At 36.2% G+C, this 17676-nt stretch overlaps 1 protein-coding gene across 5 annotated transcripts in view; it reads left to right on the top strand.

Moving 5' to 3' along the window:
* LOC144606412 (merlin-like) overlaps positions 1-17632 on the top strand; it is a 32542-nt gene extending 14910 nt beyond the window's left edge. For 2 of the 5 annotated variants that reach the window (XM_078422466.1, XM_078422465.1), the window contains 12 exons: positions 1051-1119; positions 2703-2785; positions 2988-3063; positions 4443-4580; positions 5423-5497; positions 7894-8007; positions 8113-8235; positions 8848-9065; positions 9847-9949; positions 10379-10506; positions 11875-12034; positions 13616-17632. In XM_078422466.1, the coding sequence (XP_078278592.1) occupies positions 1051-1119; positions 2703-2785; positions 2988-3063; positions 4443-4580; positions 5423-5497; positions 7894-8007; positions 8113-8235; positions 8848-9065; positions 9847-9949; positions 10379-10506; positions 11875-12034; positions 13616-13678 (1350 nt within the window). In that variant the 3' untranslated portion in view covers positions 13679-17632. The remainder of the gene's footprint in view (positions 1-1050; positions 1120-2702; positions 2786-2987; positions 3064-4442; positions 4581-5422; positions 5498-7893; positions 8008-8112; positions 8236-8847; positions 9066-9846; positions 9950-10378; positions 10507-11874; positions 12035-13615) is intronic. The other 3 variants (XM_078422464.1, XM_078422467.1, XM_078422468.1) reach the window with 3 other exon arrangements.
* Positions 17633-17676: the final 44 nt, after the last annotated feature.

Genomic DNA, 17676 nt, shown 5'->3' with positions numbered 1-17676 from the left:
GCATCCTGGCTCAGCTCGCTGCGAATGTTCCCCTTATCCCCAGGGAGCACAATTTTGGGCCATGGACTGATGCCAGGTAACTTTCTTGGCTGCAAGGTGATAGAAATGGGTTTGTCCAAGGATGCTTCTGAGCTTGGTGTTGGCTCTAAGTTTGTTGGCTACCTATTAGTGTGGGAGCTTTAGCTGTGTCTGTCCCAACCATGCCGATGCTCCTTTGTCTACAAATTTGCACAAGGTCACCACCCACGGGTATTGGCAGAATTGGCTTCTCTCAGCTACACTTGGGCAATGGAATGAGGCATTTAGAATAGTCTATTCTTGATTGGCCAAGTCTTTTAAAATCACAATAAAAATATTTTATTTTGTTTCCAATAAAAATATTTCTTGGCTTTATTTTGTAGATGAACACTGTAAATTTAAATATGCTGATATGCCAAAACATGTTATTAATTGATAAGATATGTGTACTTGTGCATTCTTATCTATCTACTTTTAATTGAGAATGATTTGTATTGCTTTATTATTTGCACCGAGATACAGTGAAACTAAACTTGGTGTGCTATCCTGTTAAATCATACTATGCATGGTAATAATTCAAATCCACAGAAAATAGTGATCAGTCTACTCTCGTTATTATGGATTTTGGTTATAGCGGGCAGAGCATTCCCACAGTAATCAGACACCGCTGTCCCTAAGAACACAGGCTGCTAGCTACACTGCGGGAGGCCATGGAAATTGGCAAGTCATTGGTTTGATCAACACTTGTGCAGTGATACTCTATTAAACAATGTAACAAACAGCCTTTAGTATTTTTAGCTTGCAGTAACAAAAATATATTTTTAGCTGTTGAAAAGAACTTTGCATTTGAAAACAAAGTGACCATAAGGCAGTTGCAGCGAATCCCTTACTCAGTTATAGAGGACAATCTGTCCCAATTCCTCACCTCCCATGGTCCTTTGTAGTGAGGGTTATCTATACCAGCATTAAACAATTCACTTCTTTGCTTGTGACTTTAAACAATTTTATATTGTATCCATGTTTTCTTTATAGTATGGTGACTATGATCCAAATTTTCATAAACCTGGTTTCCTGGCTCAGGATGAACTACTACCGAAAAGAGTAAGTGTGGCAACATTCAGCGAAGCTTCTTACTTCTGTTACATGCAACATAATTTTTTCATTAAATGTGGTTGTTACTAATCTATCATTACTGTGGAGATTATGTAAACAAAGATGAGTTTTAATACAAGATAAATGTGTACACAATTAAATAATCAAAATTACTAATCCTTTCCTGATAAATTGACTGACAATGTTCTCATTGTACGTAGAAATAAAAGGATTGATTATTGTGTGGAATGAGGCCAAATGGCACCTCGTGTCTCTGTTGGGTAGAACTGGCCAATTAATCCTGCTCGCCTTATTCTTCCCTGTTGCCCTGTAATACCTTTTCCTATAAATATTTATCTAGCCTTGTTATTGCTGAATCGGTTGGGAAATGCAATTCTGGTCCCAACGATTACCATTTAGAAAAGTTTTCTTCCCTAGTTCTACATTTGCAACTTTTGTAATGAGTTGATGTACTTGAAGGGCTTTGAGTATAAACCTTTATTTTTTTTACATTTTGAAATGTGGTCCCTAGGAAATTGACTGAAGGCAAGACCTTACTGGATGTTAATTGCTGAATGAAAGGAGTTCAGTTTAATGTAGAGATAACGGCATGGAACAGGCCCCACTGCCTACCAAGTTGAAAACCTAATCTTGCTCTGATCCATTGGCTTAGCCTGGGCTTACAAATCAATATATTTGTCCACTGAGCTACAATTTGTCATTTTACCATTTTGCACAGAATGCTAACCTTGAACATGCGACAATTCTTTAGTCTGCAGGCATGTGAATTTTCCGCGTTTCCACGGATTTCCCCGTTTTTAAAATCCTTTTTCCGTGCTTTTTGCATGGTTTCCGCGTTTTTCACTTTGCCAAATAAATGGAGACATCGGATTGAAAAAAAGAGAGAAAAAAACCAATGTATAGACTTGTAATGAACACTAGGTTCCGCGAGAAATCCCCCCCACGCACCTTGGAAGTCTCCCTGGAAATGTGGCACCTCGGCTGGGCAAGGCAGTCAATCTCAAACTCATCGGGACTTCTAGGGCTGATCGGTGGATTGAATTTGCAACCTGCGGCCGGGGCTCTGGAACTCCAGCCCAGCTGGAGCCAGCAAATCTATCCCCATAGCCGTCTTCCTTGACCTGCTGGATAAACCAGCAAAGCTCTGGAACCAAGAGTGCCAGAAAATCAGTGGTGGAACTGTAATGAGTAAATATTAAATTTAAGTGCAAGATTATATAACTAAATCAATTATATAACTAAATCAATTACCACCATTTTGGGCTGATTATCAATTAATGTGTGAATTTACTTCAAAATGTTATTAGTGTACAGTGACATATTCACATTATTCTGTAATGTCTATTTTTACTTTGAAATGCTTGAGGCTTAACTGGTAATTTTGAGTGTACATTTTTGACCCCCGTTGTACGCCTCGCGCAAGCGCTCAGATCTTCTCTTTTTTTTTGACCTCGTTCACATGCCTGAGTCTGCTACTTTAATGAATGCAACATTAAACCCAAGAATTGTTTTGGGAACAATTTTAATACTATTCACTAATTACCGTTTACATTTTATACTGCATGTTTTAGGTTCTTAAACAATATCAAATGACAGCGGATATGTGGGAAGAAAAGATAACAGCCTGGTATGCTGAGCACAGGGGAATCGCCAGGTAAGCTTTACTACATCAAATCGGATTTTATGAAATCGGCTTGTATTCACTGGCATTTAGAAGGATGAGAGGGGATCTTATAGAAACATATAAAATTCTTAAATACTATGATCCTTTTGTAATAGTGAAAATGATGTTGCTATAATACTGAAACCCACATGCACTAATTTCCCGTTTCATTTATTCCCTAATCACTTGACAGAGATGAAGCTGAAATGGAATATTTGAAGATTGCGCAGGACCTAGAAATGTATGGAGTAAATTATTTCCCAATCACAGTAAGTATTTTGCAATACTGTAATCATAATAGGTACATGAACTCGGGCAAAAAACACTAAAATTTAAAAAGGATTTTTGCTTCATCTTAAAGTGCACTCTTTACTAAGAAGATGGTCTAGCTTTGAAATTGTTGTTTATCTCTGTTTCAATGGAATGCTTTCAGTGCAGCCATTATGTAGTAAGTGGCATTACAGCACAAGGTGGCATATAGGACCATTAATGAGTATTAACTATCTTAAGGGGGATGAAAGTGTGCTGAATGCTCCTTTTGAACTGTCATTATAATGTGCAAAGTACTGGAAGGGTTGGTTTCCATATTTTCTGTTTTGCTACAGAAATTTTGACCCCAACAAGTTTGGAATAATCACAATGAACGCTGGATCAAAAATTTGACTTTAATTTGAACAGGAACTTTAATTTATCAACCAATGTGATAATTTACAGAACACAAAGCAGGAAATACATTGAAATGGGATGCATGTTTTTCCAAATTGTCTTTGACAAAGTTTCAATAATGGGCTTGTCAAAAAGATTGAAGATCATGGAATAAAAAGGGTTGTAATCACCGATAAAAGTGCCTAAGTAACAGGAAACGCGAAGGAATAGGGAAAGTGTATTGGAGTTCCCCAGAGGACTTTTGCTTTTTGCAGTATATGTACTATTACTGACCTGACCTAAATTTGTTGGTGACATATTTAGAACTGCACGGAAAGTGGTAAAGACATATATTCAGGCATTTGGAATGGGCAGATTGGTGGCAGATATGATTGAATACTGAGAAAAGTGAGGTGCTGCATTTTGATTGGAAAAATGGTAAGTGGTTATGTTAACCAGTGTGCACCTTCTGAAGAATACAAGAACAATTGAACAGAACTGATTGAGAAAATTGTTAATGTAACACATGGAATCCTAGATTTTAGAAAGAGGTATAGGAATAGCAGAATAGAAGCCAAAATGACCCTTCCTTAATGCAAGACCCTTCAACTTGACAGGGAAGGGTCAGTACGTTTCTGATGTGTTGATAGCATAATTGTGAATTGCTACTTCCATTAGAAAAGCTAGAAAACAAGAATGTTTAACTTTCTTTGAAAGCTACATATTGATAAATAATAAAAAATCACAAAGATGCCCACACCATACAGTAGACATTACTACAAAAAGATATGGGTCTTGGAGGTGTAAAATAAAAACAGTAAATGGCAGAAAAGATCATTTTGGTCTATTGGAAAATTAACGTTTCTGGTTAAGCACATTTTGGCAGAACCTTTGAGTAGACTGTGTTTGAATTTAATTTTCCATTTATATGTATTCCTCTTAAAAGGTTTGACTATAAATTGTTTTGTATTTTCAATGTAACTTTAATTACAATTTATAAAAGCAAAATAAAAGGGACACCGACTTGCTACTTGGAGTTGATGCACTTGGTCTTCACATCTACATCCCTGACAACAAGCTGTCATCTAAGAAGTCATTCGCATGGAGTGGAATCAGAAATATTTCCTACAGTGAAAAAGAGGTAGAGAGAATTTTAGAGTGTTGTCTTTTTATATTTGTTAAAATTCTGTACGTTGGAATCCTTTTTATTATACACGCTATACACACATTATGCCTGTAGGAATACAATTAAGCACAACTGTTTCCTTAATCACTTGATTTTAACTATTTCAGAAAGCCTCTATATTTTGGTCAGTTGAATTGGAATGCAAGTTTTTTTCTCTGGATCAAGAATTGTGTCTACTTTATGGTCGTAATGATATTTTTTCAAACTGTTGGTTTTTAATGATTTTGGCTATTAATGTACACTGTGTTTAGGGTGCTCTCTTTGGAATATAGGTCATAAAGTGGGAGATTGTTTAAAGTAGAAAACTAAATTTGTCACCATGACAAATGGAAATAAATGCAAAATAATAATGTTATCTTATCTACTTGTTTTTTAATCTTAATTCTTCTGTGATTTTTTTGTTTTCCTGTTTTCGCCATTGAAAAATTAAATGAAATATGCCGTGGTCTGCAAATTTCTTAAAAATTGTGCTCAAAATGTGTGGGTAACTTAATTTGGAATCTCTGGCAATTTCATTGCTTGTTTGGAATCAGATACAATTTGAAAGTATCTGATTCCAAACAAGCAATGAAATTGCTCACAATATCACTTTTATGTAAATAATGCTTAACATATTAGAGGTGCAGCTAATATACTGGCACGCAAGAAAAGTAATATGTGTCAAGAAATTAAAATATTTTTGCTTCTTGATGTCTTCAAAGATGCAATTAATTCAAAGCAAAGGTTTCTAAACTAAGTTGGAAGCTTCATAATCTATGGACTGGGCAAATGTAAACTTAAAGCTTACCCTTTTACAGTTTACTATCAAACCCTTGGACAAAAAGGCCGAGGTTTTCAAATTTTACTCGTCACAACTCCGGGTGAATAAATTGGTGAGTTTGTCTTGCTGTGTTAATTTAAACTAACAGCTTTACCTTGCCCTATAATATCAAACTTCTCTACAGTTGTTTATGCTTACTTCAGATTTTATTTATGCTCTGTTCATGTTTATAAAGGTTGAAGCATAAGAGTGCAGATGCTGGAAAGCTGCACCAAAAGCACACAATGTGATTAATCTAGGGAATTCTCTACCCCCGTGGGTTGTGGAGCCAAGATCAATGGGGGGGGGGGGGGGGATTTAAAAAGGAAGTAGATAAAATCTTTGAACAATTAGGAAATTGAGGGCTTGGAAGAATAGATGAGAAAGATCAGCGTGATCATATTGAATTATAGGACAGGCTTGAGGGGCAAAATGAATCTCCTCTGGACATATTTTCTAATGTTGAAAGCATTCTAAAGGTCAGGTTACAGCTTCTATTGTTTGAGGTCATAGATCCTTCATTAAATTACACAAGTGAGAAGATAAACAAGTGTTTACAATTGCAGAGAGGTAAAATGTCGAGAGAATGGACAGAACATCTGATGTGTATGGACAAAGATGTTGAAGATATATTTTTTTAAACCAATAATTAGAGATGGGAGAAAGGAACAAGTTGAAACACAAAGATATCTTGAAGAGGTGAAAAAGGTGGCTAGCCAATGTTGTCAAAATGAGTATTAAAATTTTGAGTAGCCAAATGGAAGTTAGAAAGCTGTACCTCAAGCTGGCATTGGACAAAGTAGAAATGGGGCAGATAAAGTAATGAACAACTGGAAGCATAGGATCACCCTTGTAGACCAACATCAATATCGGAAGTAGGAATTATTTACATTTCATCCAATTTAGTGTATTACATTTGATACTCATGATTATAATAACCCTTTTTATTTACTTCACAGATGTGGCTGTGCCTTTCTATTTCAAACCCATTGCAGATGTTTCTCTCAATTGTCCTCACCTCTTCTGCTGTCTACAATTAGTTTTTATTCGTTTAGTAGGTTAACCTATGATGAGCGTTTGTCAGCACTGGGCCTGTACTAGCTGGAGTTTAGAAGAATGAGGGGGGACCTCATTAAAACATACAGAATAATGAAAGGCTTGGATAGAGTGGACGTGGAGAGGATGTTTCCACTAGAATTCCACTAGTCATAGCCTTAGAATTGAAGAACGTTCTTTTAGGAAGGAGATGAAGATAAATTTATTTACTCAGAGGGTGTTGAATCTGTGGAATTCTTTGCCACAGAAGTCTGTAGAGGCCAAGTCAGTGGATATTTTTAAGGCATAGATAGATAGATTCAGAGGTTATGGGGAGAAGGCAGGAGAATGGGGTTAGGAGGGGGAGATAGATGAGCCATGATTGAATGGCGGTGGACTTGATGGGCCAAATGGCCTAATTCTACTCCTATTCCTTATGACCTTATTCATGTTTCCAATTTCAATCAAGGATTTTTGACCTGACAGTATAATGGATAAGCCAAGCACTGATATGGCAATTCAGTCTGCTTCTAACCATTGCAAAATAGTAGTTGGCACACTGAATTGGTTTGACACTTTAGTGCGCACTTAATGTACTTTTGAGGCTTTGTCCAACGTATGTTTGAGGAATTCTACTTCGTCTTCCTTCAAAATCTTGAAACTCAGTTTAACAGTCACTGAATTTGTAATAGTTTTACAGCAGGACTAATTGCAGTCTTGCTTTCTGAAGAAGGGTCTCGACCCGAAATGTCACCCATTCCTTCTATCCAGAGAACCTGCCTGTCCCCATGAGTTACTCCAGCATTTTGTCTGTCTTGTTTTCTTGAATGGTTTTGGCCGAGTCCTTATTAAGTTATTTTTAAGTATTTTCCATGGATTTTGCTCTCCCAGGATCCAGCATTTAATTTTTTCCAAACTAAAGTTGTGAATGTATTTATTAACAGAGTAAATCTTTCTTGTACCAGAGTAAAAGGTTTTGGGAATAATTTTAAAAGGCTTGTTATAAATAAATTCATAACATTTCAATGTTAATGGGGATTGAAAAATTGCATTTTAAAAAGATGTGATGTAATTTAAAGAAATACATTTTTTTAATGTATCACAATAATAAAGTTATAAACCTTGGTTCATTTTTAAAATCTTAAACTGGCATTAAAATTAATGTGTAATGTGTTAACACTTGAATTTGCATTGAATAAGAATTTTGTAACTAAGTATATATTTTGGAACTGTGGCCTATTTCAAGATGGGTTCAAGCAGCTAATCTTTTTTTTCTGTAGTTTATTAATATTCCTCACTTTCCACAGCACTTCCTATAAAAGAAAGGAAGTTGCTTTTGTTGAAAATGGTCATCTATGGCAAGTCCATGTTACTTGAAGAAATGATTTACTTCTACCAGAATTATGCAAGGACACTTCCTCTGCCTGTTTTCAGATTCTGCAGTTGTGTATTGGAAATCATGACCTGTTCATGAGAAGAAGGAAAGTAGATTCAATTGAAGTCCAGCAGATGAAAGCTCAAGCTAGAGAAGAAAAGGCTAGAAAAAAGGTTAGTCCATTCTATGTAAGATTATGTACATAATACTTAATTTACTATTGGTGCACAATGTGACAGCAGAATTTTTTGCTTAAAGGTGGATTACTGTTATTTCAGATGGAACGCCAAAGATTAGCCAGAGAAAAAAAGTTGAGGGAGGAGGCTGAACGAGCAAAAGAGGATTTGGAGAGACGACTTTACCAGTTACAAGACGAGTCTAGACTAGCAAATGAGGCACTGGTAAGTTCAACATCTCTTCAGTGTGGAACACGAGTACAGAATGCCAAAAATATACAAACATGGAAGACAAAGGTTCTCTAAGTATGGCACAGTCTCATGCAGCAATATTGTATTGGTACAACCTTTTTCAATCTAGTAGCTGAGCCCAAATAATTTAAGCTATTTACAAAATATTAATAGAATTAATGAAAAATAATCGTGTTTCTGACCTGATCTCCTGATTTAATATTATACTGAAGATGAGACTAAAATCTCTAAAAAGGAGGGATTGTTCAAGAGAGATTGCAACAATATTTTCCAGGACTTATTCCAGGAAAGAATGGTCCTCAAACAATAAAGATTCTATAGTTGTTATGTAGCTTTAAAAAAAAGGCAATATATAAAATTATATCTACCTATTTATCAGTACTAAATACGATTTTATGAGATGGTGGCCTGACCAAAGACAATGAATAGTAGCACTGAACTATTCCATTCAAAAATCTTCTGGTTAGTAGTGATCAGTTTTAACAATGCATGTGCTATGATCTTTAAAAAAATAATAGACCATGGATATGGTTTAAATTTTGTTGCATACTGATATTTATTCCATAAATTAATGCTACTTACTAGATACGATCAGAGGAGACTGCCGATTTACTTGCTGAGAAGGCACAAATTGCAGAGGAGGAGGCCAAGTTACTTGCTCAGAAAGCAGCAGAGGCAGAACAGGAACGACAAAGGTTGGAAGTCACAACCCTAAAGACTAAAGAGGAGAAGCGTCTCATGGAACAGAAGATGCGAGAAGCAGAGTTGATAGCTGTCAAGCTTGTGGAGGAATCGGAGAGGAGGTTGGTTAGCCTGCAGTTTGGAAGTCTGTATGATAAATGAATTTTATTGAAGTCAGTATCATCAGATTGAGAATACCAAACCTCTGGTTAAATCATTTAGTATTAAATGTAAAAAATTATGTGACATATCTTATAACGGTCAGTCTTTTACTTGTTTACTCTTTTGCCAACATTCTTTACTCAACCCGTTTTGTTGATTAGGTTGTTTCAAGAGGGATCAAAATTTGAAAACGAGAGAAAGTGAATGTGCTAATTAGTGGCTAGAAAAGTATCAAATACTTCAGAACATCTTTATTGGTCTTGAATATCTAGAAAGGAAAGCTATGGCAATTGCAAAACCACTAAATTGCAAGTGCACTGTGCCTCTTCCACTCGTAGGTAATATTACCTCAATTAAATAATTGCTTTCCATTTGTAAATTTTCTATGTGGGCCAATCTTTTTACTGGCATTGGGCAAATAATCCTCCTGATTGATTGAGCAAATATGTGATGTCTGTCATTTGAGGTAGATCTGCCAGGTAGCTTAGACAGCTTAGTATAAATAATCTGTTTACAATGATCTAAAAAGCTTACATCCCATTTCCCCCTTGTTTTTCTTGTTCGTGAGAGTGGCTCAGGATTACATGTCGATTTTTTTTGCCCCCTCCTCTCCATCCGTTTGTGCAATCAAAGCCGGGAACATTTGCTTTACCGTTCCTCGAAGGAATACCGCAGCAGTGTGCTGCATTACTGATAGAATTGTATAATAATACAATTTTGGTTTAAAAATTCTTATTTCAGGTCGAAGGAAGCAGAACAACTAAAGCAAGATCTAAATGAAGCTAGAGAGGCAGAGAGAAGAGCCAAGCACAGGCTGCTGGAGATTACAAAACCCAGTTATCCGGTAAGTGCAAAATCATGACTTTGAAAGTAGATTTGTTATGTGCATGTATGTTTAATTCCATGTACCCAATATGAGTACTTGCAAAAATGTTGAAGTCATAGAGTTAATAGCCGTAAAGCATGGATGCAGGCTTTTCCCAACTAGTTCATGTCAAGATGCTGATCCAATCTGGTCCCGTTTTTCTTTCTTTGGCCCTTGCTCTTTTAATTAATCAAAAAGAGGTAACATTTTAATGTCTCTTGCCTATGGTTATTTTTACTGAATTTCTGAATAAACTTTTATGAACTTTTATCTAGTGCAAATCTATGTACAGTGTACGATGGTAAAATGGCAACGCCAGAAGTATTTTTTTGACTGAATTTGTTTTGCAGTATTCGGAACAATCCTGAAGCAATGAAGTGGTCTGAATTTTTAAATCTTTTTCCATAGGTTATTGCTTCATATTCGGCTCATCCTCCTGCTGATGTTGGAGATCTTAATTTAGAATCTGGATCTTTTAAATTTGACTTCAAGGATACTGATATGAAGCGACTATCCATGGAGATAGAACGAGAACGGTACGCTTACACTTCCATCTCTAATACTATCCTCCCAAGAATGCATAACATTGCAAAGCATCAACTGATATAATCTAGTCAGTTGTAGATGATGTTCAGGTGGCAATTTCATATAGAATGTTAAAATCTGATGAAAGATTTATATTATTTCATAATTTCACTTTTACTATCCAATTGTTTCAAGAGAGAGTTTGATTTAGCTCTTAGGGATAAAAGGATATGGGGGAAAAAGCAGGAACGGGGTACTGATTTTAAATGATCAGCCACGAACATATTGAATGGCGGTGCTGGCTCGAAGGGCCGAATGGCCTACTGAACCAATTTTTTTCCTATGTCTTCTAGTTCCCTATTGCATTTCTAATCCACATAATTGCTAAATACCTTGTCCGAGTTCTTCCACCTGTCACCATCTTCCAACCACCCTCTCATTGCTACTAGCATGTGTGAAACAACAGTTCAGAGTTTCCAAATCACTGAACTTTCTGCAACGCAAACTGCTCAGATTGGCCTGCTACAGGATCTTGTGGCGTGGGCCCAGTTCCATTCCTTCTTTTCAGAGATGCTGCCTGAGTTACTCCAGCTTATTGTGTCTTTTTTTTAAAATGTATGTTGCTTATCTAATATTTAGTGCTTAAATAATAGAACAAACATACCAGTATCTAATCCAATGTGAGTTATATCCTAATTCAATTTGTTCCCCTCCCAATGATTTCATAGTATGTATTTAATGCTGTAAGTATTTTCATTGTGCTTTTGTTTTGTTTATTGACACACCGAGTTTAGTTTAGTTTGGAGATACAGAGTGGAAACGGGCCCTTTGGCCCACCGAGTCCACACCGAACAGCGATCCTCACACATTAACTCTATCCTATGTGTAGTAGGGACAATTTACATTTATACCAAGTCAATTCACCTACAAACCTGCATGTCTGGAGTGTGGGAGGAAACCGAAGATCTTGGAGAAAACCCATGCGGTCACGGGGAGAACGTACAAACTCCGTACAAACGGCACTCGTAGTCTGGATCGAACCCGGGTCTCTGGTGCTGTATGCGATGTAAGGCAGCAACTCTACCACTGTGCCATTGTGCTGCCCACCACCCAAGGTGTTGAAACAAATTTAGCAACTCAAAACCAGCTTTGGTCCTGTGCTCAGCGTCTCATGGATGCTGTTTGAGTTTGTTTGGAATGTAACATGAAGGGATACCTTAGTCTAGACCAAAGGCCCTGAGGTACAAAAAGCCCACATTATATCGATGACATCTGTAGGATTAAAAAACAGTAAAAACAATCTGGCTCACTTTCTTCTTGTAATTCTTGCAGTTTTGAAGAGTCAGATTACATTTGCAAGTTATTTGTTTATGTCTTAGTGTGGAATATATGGAAAAAAGCAAACACCTACAAGAGCAGTTGAAGGAGCTCAAAACAGAAATTGAGGCTCTGAAACTGGAGGAACGACAAGCAAACATGGGCATCCCTACCAATGCGACTATGGAATTTTCTGATAACGCTTACACACCACTCAGTAATGTGAGTTTTCTTTTATGATGTATATTTAGATATAACGTAGATGAATATTGTTCAAATTAATAGGTTAAGGGTAATTTAGGCCAGGGTCAGCCAACCAATGAGGTGGAACAGTAAAAATTTCCCTGGATTATTAAAATAGAATAAAAGTTACATATATTCAATCAACATAAAACTTGTGTTCGCCTTAAGCAATTAAATAACATACTACCACGTCATTTCATTGGGTCACATAAATAGATAACTAAATAAGACTAATCTCTCTGCATCTTCCTGTTCATCTGGTCTGGAATATTTTGACATGTTCAGATTCGGAGATAACAAAGGTGTTCTTGAGTAGAATATGATCTGAGTGAGATAGGATGGAGCCAATAGATGGATGCCACCTACGTCCCCCAGTTACTGTTCGTCCTTTTTAGGATTCTTGTAACACTATTCTACCTACCTGCTATTTTCTCAAAAACCTGTATTTTTGAATTGATTGCTATTCAAAACTTATTGTCTCTTCTAATTTACTATTGGCTCCCACTGAATTGAAATTGGATGATATGACAATCTTGGGAATGTCAAATTATTTCTCATTCCAGATGACAACTAATGTACACTTTCAGGAGGTTGCTCTGTAAATTTGAAGCATGTTTTAACCCATTCACACTATATTAGCTATACAATATGCTGTATGGTATCCCAATTTCTTATTCACTGCCTACACACAAGGAACAATTTACAGCAGCCAGTTAAATTACAACCAATGGGTCTTTGGAATGTGGGAGGAAACCGGAGCACCCGGAGTAAACTCGTGATGTCACAGGGAGAACGCGCAGATTCCATGTTTGACAGTACCCGAGGTCAGGATTGAACCCGGGTCTCTGGCATGTGAGGCAGCAGCTCTACCAGCTGCCTCACTGTGCTTCCCTTCCTTAATGCCATTTTCCTATGCTATCTGCACATCAATTGATACCCTAACATATCAATAAATTTCTAAACATTGTTTGAAACAACTTGAAGATAATTTCAAAATTCACTGCACTTTACATGAAGAGGCTTCTCCTCATCTTAACTCTAAATGGTCTGGTTCTAGAATTGATTCTAGACTTCTGAGACGGGTGCAAGATCTGCCTTACATCCAACATGGCAAACACTGCAAGAACTTTGAAAGCTTCACTGAGATCTGTTCTCATTTTTCTACACTCTGGGAAATGACCAGCCAAGTACTCTTAATCTCTCCATTCAGAAAGCCCGCTATCCCTGGAAAGAGGTTAATGAATTGCAATGTACTTCATATATAAAAACTATTTTTTTTCAGTTAGGAGAATAAAATTGTACATAATATTCCAAGTACTGTCTCATCAAGGCCCAATATAATTGTAGAAAACATCTTTATTTGTGTTTTCAAATCTAAAAGATCAGCATACCATTTGCCTTCTAGATTGAATGTTGTGTCTGCAGGTTAGTTTTCAGTGCCATATGAATAGATTTCAGAGGATGTGAATGGTGGTTACATATGCTTCATTCGTTCACTCAAACGTTTCACTTAACTTAATCTTTCTATTTGTTATTTGCCATATATGTTGCCCATAAAAGGACGCAATGTGCTGGAGTAACTCAGCGGGTCAGACAACATTTCTGGAGAACATGGATAGGTGACATTTTGGGTCAGGACCCTTCTTCAGGCTGACTTGGATATGCAATACTTGGATATTTTGTTCATGAATAAATTTTAAAGTTAGTTTAAAAATTCTCTCAACAATTTACCGATATTTAGTTTCCCCTTTCATTCAACAGCTTAATTTACAGAGTGTAACTGCAAAGACACAAGTGGCCTTTTTGGAAGAACTCTAGCATGCACAAAACTGCCTGGTCCGCAAGTGAATTTGATGATCTACCTGCATTCCAGAGCCATGACGTGAATTGAGCACAATGTTTTTAATGTACTTGCGCATTTTGTTTTATAAAGGAAATTTAACACTGCTTGAAATTGCAAATATAACTGAGTACTGCCACAGACTGGTGTATTCAGGTCACTGAGCATATATAGCCACACTAAATGGGAAATGTTACTAATAATTCCCAGTTACAACACTAAATGCTAGTGCCTTTGCAGTTTATTTTACAAGTAGCTGTGAATTAATGGAATTCTTTCGCACTTCAATCTGATATTTAGCTGTCCATGGAAAAAGTTATTTATTCACAAACTGTCAAAAACATGCTTTAATCATTATTTTCACTGCTCATACAAAAACCTGACATAGTGAATATAAAGATATTAATTTAAAAAAATAATTTCCAGCATTTTATTTCAACGATGCTCTTCATTTTGCATTTTATTTAACACTACTTTGGTTGGACTGTATTGAAGTATTACACAAAGCCATTGCTTCCTAATGAATATCCGACCCATGTAATTTGCAACTATTTAAAACTCCATTAAACTATATTTGTAATTAGATTAATGTTAATGGTAACAATTAGTGACATTGAAAATGATAATAGTATGATTGTACCAGAATACAAGTTATTCATCTATAACTCAGTTTAATTAGAAATGTTATAATGAGGTCAAATATAGAACATATGACCATACCTGTAAACAAATGCACATGGAATGCAGAAAAATGTAGAAACAAGGAACTGCAGATGCTGATTAACAAAAAGGACATAACGCTGGAGTAATTCAACAGGTCAGGCAGTGTCTCTGGAGAACATGGATAGGTGATGCTTTGGGTGGGGTCCCTTCAGACTGATGCATATGGGATGCATTGGATTGGTAGTAAATTGGACACCAATTTACCTTTTAAATTCTGACAAAATTATAAAATCAGATCCCATCTTTCCTGTAATGATTATTTTGTTTATTGCATTTGCCTTTTAGACCTGGTGGAGGTAAAATTGTCCTTTTTGTGCATGTCCATTATTCCTTTTCAAATTACATTTTATTCAGAAAAGTATTATTAGAGCTATAAAAAGAGAAATTCAATATCCTAAGTTTTTGTTTGAAAAGGATTCAAGGTTTGCATGATTTTTGTGTGTGGACTTTGCACACTAATTTGGTGGTTTCCATTGAATTGTTGGAGGGAAGTAACCAAAAAAAACAGGCTCCCAGTCAATTCAAACGTACTGGATGTATAGTTTGCCATTTCTACCCAGGAATGTGCATTTTTGCAAAGATTCAATGATGAGAATGTTCATTCTTAACCAAGTATAATGATGGTTTTAGAAACAGAAAATGCTGTGAACGCAGGCCACATCTGTGGGAAGGGAAACAGCTTGAAGAACCTTTATCGAAACAGATAAATGAAACTTTTGTGGTCTTGATGAAAGATCACAGAACTGAAACATTCTTACTTTTATTTTCCAAAGATATAACCTGACCTGCTGTTACCTGCATTTTCCAGCATCTGCAGTTTTTGATTTTCCTTGAGTTTTGTGAATGGTGGAAAATTAACGTGGGAAAGAACTCCTGTTATTGAAAATCCAAGATTCTCTAAAAGGAGCCAATTTTAATTCACATGAAGAAACAAAAGACTGCCTGTTAATCACAGAGGCAGCGTGGTTTGATGTAAATTTTCTTTTTCAAAGTGGATGGAACTTTTATAGGTCTTCATTCATTTTTGTTTTAGAAATATTAGCAGCAATGTGAGAAACTGATTTGCCTTTTTAAATTTCACCTGAACACATTTTTTTGTGTATAACTTGTTACTCTTGTACAGCTTACAATGCCAAAAATAACCTCTTGGAAAAAATGAAAATTGAAAATATGCTTTGACTTTATTTTCTTTAAAAAAAATTGTGATGAAACTAAGCATATAAACATGTTGACTGAACTTTAATTTTATTGCATATTTTTCATTGACTAATTTTTCATGATTAGTAAAATATCTTTGTGCATGCCATTGAAATTTGTATGAAAGCTATTATAAATGAAGGAGCTTCCTTTTTTTTAGCCAACCGTTTGGTAGCAATTTTCCCCAAAGACTCATAAATACTGAATTTTTACATTTAAATGCAACAGATAATGTGACCTCCATCATCAGTCAGTGGATAACTGCACTACGCTGACTGGTACTGAGCCTTGTAGATTAGAAAGGTACTGTACAACCAGGGATTTTCTATTTAAAAAATGCTTAAATTCCACAACTATAAAGTTGTATTAGTATTGGAAAGTTAAAATGAATAAATTGTTTAGGTTTAATCCTTGTAGATAGCTTAGTGACAATAAATTGAGCAAATGAGTCCTGGATTTAATAGTAAATGGCTGTAGGGGGTGACAACTAAGACAATGGGGTGTAATGTTGGCTTCGTCACTGTAGGAAAGCCAGATTCCTGCTTGACATGTTAACTTACATTCTCTGCATGTTAACATTATTGACAGACGGTTTGTGTTGATTATCCTAATTCCTAGAATATATAGAATGAAGCATCTGTATAAGGTACATCTTGTTTTGGGGAAAGACAACTGAGGAAAATGTGCAACACAAACATAAAACAAGCCATTAACAAAATTATTGGAATGCTATATTTGAGCATGCTAAGTATTCCCATGAAACATGTTCATTAGGATTGGTATTTTATTTGGTCTTATCAATAAAAGCAATGATGTATTTGGTTCCATTGATATCACTAACCAAAGATAGATTTTATTTAATCACGTTAATTTTATGGAATACAGAAACCTTTGCACTTCTAAACTATCAATTAACTTTAAAACCAATGGTGGACGCTTCTGGTATGTTCGGAGCATGTCAGTACTTTCTGCACTGCATGCGGTACTGTCTTGAAGCAAGGTTAGAGAACATTATAGAAATTTCCAGTCCCTTTAATGTCTTAGTTTTAACCTTTTATATTTTATAAAATTTGCTGCTTTTTAACCCAGCAATTTATTGTCCAAGTTTGTACAAATTTATTTAATTTGTATTGCATTAGAAAGTGGTCATTGTATTTTCCTGCATTATTTTCAGGATTTATGCAAACTTCCTTACACCTGTATCAGGAAATAAGGGAAACTGTAAATTGATTTGCATATTCTTGAACTGTATATTCAATAAACTGCATATATCCATAATCTTTTATTGATGTTTTGCTGTACTAAATATTTACAAAGAATTATTAAGAAAGGCCAGAGCAGACTGTACCTGCTGAGGAGACTCAGGTCATTTAGAGTGCAGGGGGCACTCCTGAGGACCTTCTTTGACACTGGTGGCATCAGCCCTTTTTCTATGGAGTGGTCTGCTGGAGCAGCAGCATCTCAACTGCTGACAGGAAGAGACTGGATAAACTGATCAAGAAGGCTAGCTCTGTCCTGGGATCCCCCCTCGACTCAGTCCAGGCAATGGGAGAGAGGAGGATGATGGTAACGCTATCATCACTGCTGGACAACTCCTCCCACCCCATGCAGGACACTGTCACTGCACTGAGCAGCTCCTTCAGTGACAGACTTCTTCACCCCAAGTATGTGAAGGAGAGATGTTGAAGGGTCTTCCTTCCTGCTGCAGTCAGACTGCACAACCAGCACTGCTCGCAGCAGACCAGTAAATAAAGATAATCACTGTTAGTTTATTTTTTTAATGAATGCTTATTTATTTTTGCTACTGGAACCCTGCAAATTTCTGTTGTGGAACGAATAAAGTACTTATTATTAATAACAT

Source organism: Rhinoraja longicauda, chromosome 26 (genome assembly GCF_053455715.1).
Source record: "Rhinoraja longicauda isolate Sanriku21f chromosome 26, sRhiLon1.1, whole genome shotgun sequence".
Lineage (NCBI taxonomy): Eukaryota > Metazoa > Chordata > Chondrichthyes > Rajiformes > Arhynchobatidae > Rhinoraja > Rhinoraja longicauda.
Note: the sequence above shows the minus strand (reverse complement) of the source record. Positions and strands in the feature narration are given on the sequence as shown.